Genomic DNA, 10,316 nt, shown 5'->3' on the forward strand with positions numbered 1-10,316 from the left:
TGACTTTTAATAATTTTCAAGAATCAATTTTGTCAAATGTAGTAATTTCTCAAAAGTACTACAAATAATTAATTATCATGATTTCAGATTCGCTTGCGAGGCGCAATTATAAAAGTTAATTTATTTTGCAATTCGATCACGCATTCGCTTGTGTAGCGTGGTTATGACAACGTAATTTAACAATTTTTTTTTAATTTTAATAACCAAGAAATAAAAGCGGATAGGTAAAACACGAAAATCATATAAAGCACAGTTTGTCCAAAATTAATTAAGGCCAAGTTTTAAGTCAATAAAGCGACCGTGATAGAACCACGGGACTCGGGGAATGCCTTACACCTTCTCCCCAGTCAATAGAATTCCTTACCTGGACTTTATTTTTGCAGACCAATAATAAAAGAGTCAAATATTCCTTTGTATAGGGATTCAAATAAAAGGTGACTTGGAACACCTTAAAATCAATTCCAAGTGGCGACTCTGAACAATAAAATAATCCCTATTTCAAAATTATCACTTTAATTGGAAAAACTCTTTAACCCACAACAATCCATAACACACATATATTCTTTTTAGGGTAAAAAGGGGTGTGACAAGGAGTAAGGAACAAGATGCCTACATTCTGAAATTCATTGTGCCAGAAAGTCGGGAATACACATCTCATCGAAAGGCCAAGAAGTACAGAATACTACATTATTTTATTGGGTCAGTCAGATTCGTTCTACCACCCCAGGAGCATGATCACAAAGCTGAGTCAAAACTTGGGGTCCAATTTATAAGTTCAAAGTGGAGGCAGAAAGTGATTCGCGTCGTGTCGCGACATTAAATCAAGCGCTTGTTGGGAGGCAACCCAACTTTACTGCTTTCTTTTATTTTTTGTTCTTTTTACTATTATTATTATTATTATTATTATTTATTGTATTATTTTTGAGTGTCGATTTTTGATTTTCTAGGAGCATTGAAAGAAAAGCTAGTGGAAGGATGCAACAACAAACCAGATGGTTGGAACTAAGTGTGAGGTACTCGCACGAAGGACCAAGCCTGGGAGAAGTCTAAGTACCCCATGAGTTGCTAGTGTTTCGGCCTTTGACCTACCAGGGAGTTTCTTTTACCCTCTTATTAGTATGGTGTGCATTGGGGACAATGCACAATTTTAAGTGTGGGGTGAGGAGATTATCTGGGTGACTTTCTATGCTATTTTAGTTGTGTTTCTTTGATTAAATATTTTTTTTAGAAAAAAAAAGAAAAAAATGGACTTTTCCTGACGATGGATATCCTAGACAATTTTTTTGATGGATTAAGTCTAAAGAAAAAAAAGATAATAAGATTTTTTATGTAGGTAGTGTAGTAATTCCTCCTTGATTTTTTTTGTGCCGTTGTTATTTTTCAAGGGTTTTATTTGAATCGGGTGTAGTTAGTTTTATTTTTTTTAGGGAGCAGGAGCTAATGTGAGATGAATTGAATTGCAACGATATCTCTTAACTTTGTTATGCCTTGAAAATAGCGAGTACTTTGGTTGTGACGCTTAGGCTTAGTTTTTGACTCTTGTAACCTTAACTGCTTTGACTAGAGTGTCTTGATGAATCCAATCCTGAGTGAGTTATGTCCCATGTAGGTGTAAGGTTTGTGTGTTATTCTGTGCATTGCATTTGATGTCTAGAACTTGCCCCGTATGTTTGCCAAGCAAAATAGTAGTTTTTTCTCAGTCTTGAAAGTGATATAAACATTTCTTTGTTGAGCCTGATATGTATATTTTACCCGTCTAATTGTTATGTATCGTAGTTAACCCCTTTGAGCTCGTATCCTGTTTATTTGGCAATCACATTACAAGCCTTACCCCTTTGTTTGAATTAATCATCTATTTGAACCTTTTCACCTCTCATGAGCACTTGAATTATTATGAACTATGTAAAAGTTAAAGTGTGGGGTGATTGGTTTAGCATTTGAGTGGAACTAACGAGATAAGGAGAAAGGTGCACTGTGTTGGAAAAAACAAAAAAAGTAAGAGCCACTTGAATTGAAAAAGAAAAGGAAAAAAATAGTTGTATTGTGTGCAGATATTCATTGACAAGTGGTAACTGTTGATGTAATTGTGTTTAAATAATTTGGGAGTTAATATACATTGATGTGAATGTGGAGTTATGGTTTGACATAAGTATGTGCTTGAATGTTAAAGTATATGTATTAAAGTGCATAGGGAGGTGTAATCACTCTTATATTCAAATGTATCATACCCGGCCCGCAGCCTACATTACATCCTACTTGGTCATAGACTGAATGAGCTCGATTAGTAGAGCAGTACACTACGGGCAAGCCTATGGTGCATCTTTTGTAGCATATGAATGTTAGTTCTGAGAGTGAGTGAATTCTTTCTATCTTGAGTTCCTAATAGTTCTTACATTTTATTGTGTGTGTGGAACTACTCTCTTTGGTATTGTGAGGGCACTTGATTCATGAAGGAAATGTAATGTCATTGACCTCCATTTTAGAGTAAGTGAGTGAGTTGTGAATAACTCATGGTACTTGCGAGTCAAATCTTGAGGTGAAGATGTTACACCATTGTGTTGTAGTGTATTTTAAAGATTCTTGGTGTGATGAGTAAAGATAATTGCTTAAAAATGTCGTGTCTATAAGTGTAGTTTGATTGCTCGAGGATGAGCAGCATTTACCTTACATTTTGGGACTTTAATGCTAAACTATACTATATTTGTGCTTAATTGAGTCTATTTTATGTGTAGGTACGTCGAAGACGAAATTGGGAGCAAAGTAGAAATTTTATGTTTATTTAATACACTACAAAAATGGTTTATGAGTATTTAATTATTGGACAATTAGTATTATAATTTTTTTTTTAAAAATAAAAAAGAATGATTGACGAGACAAAAAGAAAGAATTCAAAGGAAATTGATTGGAGAAAGAGAAAGGCGGAAATCAAAAATGAAAGCTGAAGCAAAAGTTAGGCAACGAATCGGAGCATCAGGAGACGCGAGCCAAAAATCTCGCGTTAGAGCAGGCGCTGCAGGCCTAACGCACGGTCTGTCATGTGTTTCGGGTTTTAAGCCTATTTGTCTCCTATTTGATTTTGGACTTAATTATTTTTTTTCCCTACACATATAAATAGTCATTAAACATCAATTTTGAAGAGAGATCGAGTTTGGATACAACTTTAGACCTAGGAAGAGCACAGAGCCGTCGTAGAGATCGAAGATTCGACCTAAGGAGGCAAGAATACACTAGGAGCAAGGCGGAGAATTCATCTACGAGTTTTTTACTTCCTTCTTCCTATTTTCATTATTGGTTATGAATTCTAGCATTGTAATAATGCATACTATTATGAATAGCTAATTTGTTATCCAGGGTTTTGATGGAACCTTTTGTAGGATGATTTTCCTGTTACGTTAATATAAATTTGCTGTAATATTTTCTCTATTTGTTCAACTACATTATTATTGTGGTTGGTTGAAGATCTCTCAATCGACTGTGCCTATTTAGTGTGTATTACTCGGGAGAGAGTGCATATTTAGGTAGTTGTTGAACAACATCACTCCTAACGTATATAATGGATCAATACGGAGGATTTAAAAGTGGGATTAGGGATAACGAAACCTTGGGTGCGATCCGAGTGAGCCGCACTTAATGCCAGCTTGCATAGTTCGGGAGAATATGTCTAGTAAATTGTGGTAATTAGAGAGAGTTACGACAGCCAGAGCGCTCATGATCGATAGAGAATAATTAGGCGAATTTATAGAAAACGTAGCGGGAAAGATTCCGACAATTGGGGAAATCATAACTCTAGACCTTCTTAACCTTGTCTCTAACCCTTAGTATCTGTAGTTGTTAATCTACTAATTTAATTTGTTAGTTAATTAGATACAAGAATCTTAATATTTACAACATAAGAATTGATCGAGCTTGTCTTCTTAGCAATATTGAACAATTGTAGCTAAGCCTTAATTCTCTGTGAGATTCGACTCTGGACATGTAAATCGGATTATATTTGCAATGACCGCTTAGTCCTTTTTTATAAGGCATAGTTAGGTGTGATCAGGCTACAAACATTTTAGCTCATGAGTCTATTTAGGTTGAACCCAAGTTAACCTCATTATTTTTTATAGCCCATTCTGACCCATGAAGTAGCCTAAATATAACCCATGAACCTCGCCCAAAACAAAGATATCTCAACCCAACTTATCTAGAAATTTACTTAGTTGCCCAAATTTTACTTTTTTTTTTTGTATTTTCAATTTTTTATTTTTTTTATTTTTTTGCACCACCCACCCGCCCTATCCTTCCCCCTCTCCTACAAAGCCCCCTAAAAAAAATATATATTTTTGTATTTTCAATTTTCTGTTTTCTATTTTTTTTGTTTCTCTCATTTCATTCTTCTTCCCCCCCCCCTCCCCTCAAATATTTTTCAACTTACACATTTTAAATAATAATTTTTTATTTAAAAAAATATATTTTGATTCTCAAAATACTAAGATTATTTATTTACCTTTTATACATAGGTGAATAAAGGGTAAAAGGCTTTGTCTATGCAAGATGAACATGATTCTAAAACATAGGTCAAGTTGGGCTATGACTCATTGTTTAGCCCATCTTGGCCCAACCATCTTAGCCCAAATACACTCTGGGCTGGGTTGGACACTGCCCTATTTATTGATCTAACCCATCTTGACCCGCCCTAGCCCACCCGCCCCTTTCCACCCTACTTCTACCTCATTGTCTCTCTAGTTTGATAAATTTCTTCCAATAGCTTTTGTTGAATTATCCACTTGTGACTAGATTATTCTTTGAGATATTTTAAATCCTTTTGAAACCTATGCAAGTTTCAGATTTTCTTTTTATGTGTGATGTAGAGTACTATTTATAAACTCATAGTTAGTAATCAATCCGGGATAAAATATTCTCTCACACAATGAAAATCAAGAGAGGTCGAGAGAAGAAAACTATAGGACAGGAATTAATAAAAATCATACGAAGACAAGATTGATCTGCTAAATTGAGAGCTAAGATTGAGATATTTACCAATTCTAAAAAAATCAATTAAGAAATTGGTACTAAAACAAAGGAGGGAGTCCCTTTTTTTTTCTTTATTTTGTCCCTGGGAAATATATGCACGTGTGAAGAGTAAATCTTTGGTGTTTTATCCTCAGATGCAACTCCTAGGAATAACTTTGCCACCATGGCTTCCCCTTGCATTTTTACAATAAGTAAAGGCTGGCCTTCTCATGCGATCATTGTAAGTGAGCTTTATATCTTGCAATCTGATTCCAGTGCATGGATTTGAAGGACTGCAGTCAAATTTCATGGCTGCTTGTGTAGATGATGTCCCTTTCACATTCTTGAATGTTACTTGACTCACCTTCACTCCTGAACTCTGCATGTTTTAATCAAGCAAGATGAATATGATACTCCGTCCTTTATGGTTCAAAAAATGAGAACTTCTCATGTAAATCGAAGAAACAGAACTCAACTTTACTAAAGTGTGTGGATTTTCGATACAGCAAGTGGAGGTTATGATAGCATGGATTATCTGATGGATAATTACCTTTAATTAATTGATGAAGGAATTGTTCAGCAATACCGGTTGATGATCTTCACATTTAACTTAGATTCTTTCGTCGTATAATTGTCTTTTAAGCCTGTTTGTCAAGCTTCTTTCGAAGCAAATGCATTTTTTTTGTGGTCAAAAATATTTTTTTTTCCCCCTAAAATTAAGGTGTTTGACCAAGTTTTTGAAAGGAAAAATGGTGTTTTTGAGAAGAAGCTAAAGCAGTTTTGAAGAATCAGAAAAAAATAGCTTCTCTCTAAAACCATTTTTTTGAAAAACACTTTTGCTGCTCAGAAATTTTTTTCAAATTAGTTAACCAAACACAAACTGCTTTTCACCAAAAGTACTTTTTGAAAAGAAAAAAAATTCTCAAAATAAGCTGATTTTTGCAGCTTGGCCAAACAAGTTAACGAACAGAAAAAAAAAAAGCGAGTTTTTTTTAGCAATTTGTTATTTGAAACATTTATGTGAATAAGATATTCGCTTCATCTATCATATGTTTAGTGAGTTTAGGTTGATGTCCTACCTCATCTTTATTTCTCAAGATTTGTTTAATAAATGTTTTAATGTTAAAAAAGAATTTTCTTTAAAAAAAGTACAAATTAAAATCACAAGGCCTGAGTTATACTTTAAGCTTTTTTGACCGTCTTAATCATATTTATCTCCCTAATAATATTCCTTTATGATGGCTTATTAACTCCTCTTTCTTCGCAAAGGTCAAAATCCAATTACCTTTAAAAATCTTAACTACTACTATTACTGAAAAGAAGTTGAAAACCGAGTAAATACTACATATTTACCTGACGAGGGCACATATTATGCGGGCAATAGTTTTGGTCAATGATGATGGGATTCCCAACGTTCCTCATAATAAGGTTTTTGAACATGAGATTTTTTGCAAAGCCATTACTTGGTCTTGCCCAAGACTTTATCCTAACGCCATTTTGCGTCTTTGTGAAAACCGAATTTGCTACTGTGACATTCGTAACCCCAGGCTCATTGTTGCTGTTTCCCAAACTTCCAATGCTGCATCGAAGGATCACAGTTCAAGAAAATTATGATCACTTTAACCTTTTAATTAATTTTACCATGTTTTGTAATTGAAGTGGAGCCTTGGCGTAACTGGTAAAGTTGTTGTCATGTGACCAGGAGGTCACGGGTTCAAGCCGTGGAAACAGCCTCTTGCATAAATGCAGGGTAAGACTGCGTACAATAGACCCTTGTGGTCCAGCCCTTCCCCGGACCCTGCGCATAGCGAGAGCTTAGTGCACCGGGCTGGTCCAGCCCTTCCCCGGACCCTGCGCATAGCGAGAGCTTAGTGCACCGGGCTGCTTTTTTACCTGCTTTTTTACCTTGTCTTGTAAGTAGTTGGTGCAAAAAAGTTATTTGTGATTAACTTTAATTTGAAGTGAGCTGATATTGTAAAATTTCTTTTCATTATCAGCCTGTTAGTTAAACTTTAAAGTTTTTAGAGCGGATTGATCCCAATTGCAAGATGCATCGGGATCATGAAGACAACTAAGTTGGACCTAGTTAACTCAATGACTAGAGATTGAATAAATGCAGAATTAAGTACCTAATGCCATGTCCAGGGCCACATCCAATTTTTTCAATCCATAAGTTCATGGAGCCAGAGCCTATAGATATGCAGTCATCTCCGGTCTTAATAATGCTTCCATAAATGGTAACCCCCCTTGAGTTTTGTACATGAATGCCATCGGTGTTTGGGCTTCCACTTGGGGCTATTATCTTCACATACTCGACTCTCACATTGCTGCTGTAACCTATTCCCACATGTACTCTTTGACTGTGGAGTGATGCTAAGCCCCTCAGCAGTACATTGTTACACCACATGAATTGTATTGACTGCGATATAAAGATTTAAACACATCAGATTTAGTGATCCCTTAAACAAGTATTATCGATTGTAGAGTGATAATAGATCCTTTTTCACCTGACATTATGTTGAGTATACAATTTTGAAGATGATAGATAAAATATCTATGTCAAGTTGTATGGAAATTAATTTAGTAGTGCTTGAGAGTTGTATCAAAGTGTAAATTTTAATTTTCCAGATATTACGTGGTGAGATATTTTATTTGCTAACTTTGGTACAGTTTCGTGAGGTGTCATGTGGATTAGTTCTACTTTAATTCTAAAATTTTACGAAAGGAGTTTGAGTTGGAATAGGTTTCCAGGGAATCCTATTGTGATAAGAAAAAGAATTGGCTGTCTATTTTACATGGCTTCTATCTTTGCCAATTAGATGTTCTATGTTCTATAAATAAAGTCTAGGTATTGAAGGGAAGTTCACGCATTCACAAACACTTCAAGCATCAACATAATGTTTTTGAGTTTCTAAGTAAGTCTAAATTAAAGTGTGAAGCAAAGGCTGGACCAGCTTCAAGAGTCAGTTTTAATGTTAAAATTATATTGTGTTCTCTTGAGTCGACCATGAATATATTAGGTTTGAATTCTAATCTTGTGAAACTTTCATAGAAAAATTGTTGAGGTTAAACTTTTGCCGGTTTTTTCGTTTCAAACTAGGGGTAGCTCGAAAGGATAACAACAGTCTAGATTCTTGTAATAAGGGCTTACCGTACGTCCTTAATTAAGAGTCCCATTGTAATCCATTTGGCTAGTAATTGGTTTCTTGAACTTAGTTGAAATATCACAAGGATGTGGGTCATGGTTTTTATAACCTTTTGAGTCTTGGCGATTTTTCACGTAAAAGTCGAATGTGCATTGTCTCTTTTAGTTATTGTCAAGATAAAAGAAGACAACATTTCATTATAGTGATTATTCATTTATTCATTTTTTTTTTCAAATTTTGACAATGCTTACAAAAAATCAGGTTCTTAGAAACTTCTTCAACACTTCATGAAAAGTAGTTAAAATTCCGGAAAGGCCGAAAATCTCTAACGACCCGGTTCACCCTTCTTGTGTGTCATGTGAGTTTAAAAACTATTACATTATGTTTTCATCTTTTTATCAGATACATATTACCACGTAAAAGTTGAATACTTATTGTGATGTGATAAAAGAGATCCAAAATCAATTCATGATAAAACTTAATCCCTCTGTTCCAGTTTATGTGAAACTATTTCCTTTTTGGTCCGTTCAAAAAAGAATGACTCTTTTCTAAATTTAATAACAATTTAGCTTAAACTTACAATTCTACCCTTAATGAGAAATTTTTATAACCACACAAATACTTTGGGCCCCTTTTTGACTTGTTTATGACCACAAATTCGAAAAGACTTCATTTTTCCTTAAATTCCGTGCTCATTCAAACATGTTCACATAAATTATAATGGAGGAAGAATTACTTTTTGACCTTTAAAGAAATAAAGGTGAGCCATCACATCCTTAGTACTTCATGGAGGAAGTAATGATGAAAGTTCAAATATATAAACATAACTAAGAAGTAGCATATGTAAGTTGGAATGGAGAGAGCAATAGACTATGTAAGCATGGTTTACATACGTACCCTAGCTCCTTGAGGGCAAGAACCTCCACTTTTTCGACAAGACCAATAACCATGTCCTTTGGCGTTAATAGCTCCTGATCCATAGACTGAAAGCCCACTTACCTTATAAAACATAATCCAGAACTCAGAATTCCCAATTGCGTTATAATTGACCGGAGCACTGAGAGTACCATCAATTCGAAACATAATTCTTCTCCGACAAGGACCATTGAAAGTCAACGTCCTCACTAAATATGTTCCTCGTGGAACGTCAACGTTCGCTGGACTAGCAGAGTTGCAGGCAGCAGACCAAGCGCGAAGAAACGCTCTGGTTGAGTCTGTCCTGCCATCTCCTCTAGCCCCAAAATTAACTACATTGTAGGATAAACAAGAAGGTATTAATAAACAAAAGAAAGGTAACCAAGAAACATTAGTACATTTCACGGTTTTGAAATTGGCCATGTTGAGTGGTTTTGTTTAAATGAGAGGTTGTTATGATGAAAATAAAGATTCTGCATGGGTCTATTAATAGTTATTCAAATGGTGTCCGTATGACAATATATTTGTCAACATGACAATAGATAATTTAGGTTCTGCGTAATTCGATTGCAGATTTTCAAAGTGACTTAAATGCTAAACCAACGTCACGTACTACGAACCTGTACGATGAATGAATTCTTAGGAATTACATGTGCAGATAATTATTCGCATAAGAAAATGAATGTTAAAAAGACAAAAAGAAAAGGGCAAAAAGAGAAGAAGGATCATGGGATTTAATAACAATTTATAAGATCCATGAAGAACGCAAGAAATGCAGCAGTTGAGTACAACATCAACATGTGAGTTGCCAGCTTTACTGATTTAATTCTATAAGGCATTGTTAGCTAGCTAGCTAGATCAGCTAATAACAAGAATATAGAAAGTTATAAATGAATACATAGATGGTTTAGAAGCTTTAAGTTAAAGGATGGGAATATTGTTTTGATCCCAAAGCTAGTTTGACTTTAGAAACTTGTCGTTAAATAATACTCCCTCCGTTTTATATTAAATGAGGTACTTTCCTTTTTAGTCTGTTTCAAAACAAATGACACATTTCTAAATTTAGAAATAATTCAACTTTAAACTCTTTCGTTTTACACATTTACCCTTAATGAGAAACTTTTATAGTTACACAAATATCATGGCCCCACAAACCTTTTACCCCTTAAATTTTTAAGACCACAAATTTCAAAAATCTTCTTCTTTTTTCTTAAACCGTACCGAGTCAATACTTCATATGATAAAACGGAGGGAGTAGCA

General features: G+C 34.7%; 1 protein-coding gene across 1 annotated transcript; it reads right to left on the minus strand.

Annotated features, from left to right (window-relative positions):
* Window positions 1-4,986: 4,986 nt before the first annotated feature.
* Window positions 4,987-9,497, minus strand: LOC107779414 (polygalacturonase-like). The gene is made up of 4 exons (XM_016599848.2): window positions 9,039-9,497; window positions 7,125-7,414; window positions 6,349-6,574; window positions 4,987-5,374 (listed from the first exon to the last, which is right to left on the minus strand). The coding sequence occupies exons 1-4, from the start codon at window positions 9,477-9,479 to the stop codon at window positions 5,147-5,149; spliced, it is 1,185 nt and encodes a 394-aa protein (XP_016455334.1). The 5' UTR covers window positions 9,480-9,497; the 3' UTR covers window positions 4,987-5,146.
* Window positions 9,498-10,316: the final 819 nt, after the last annotated feature.

The sequence above is a fragment of the Nicotiana tabacum genome, chromosome 8 (genome assembly GCF_000715075.1).
Source record: "Nicotiana tabacum cultivar K326 chromosome 8, ASM71507v2, whole genome shotgun sequence".
Taxonomy (NCBI): domain Eukaryota; kingdom Viridiplantae; phylum Streptophyta; class Magnoliopsida; order Solanales; family Solanaceae; genus Nicotiana; species Nicotiana tabacum.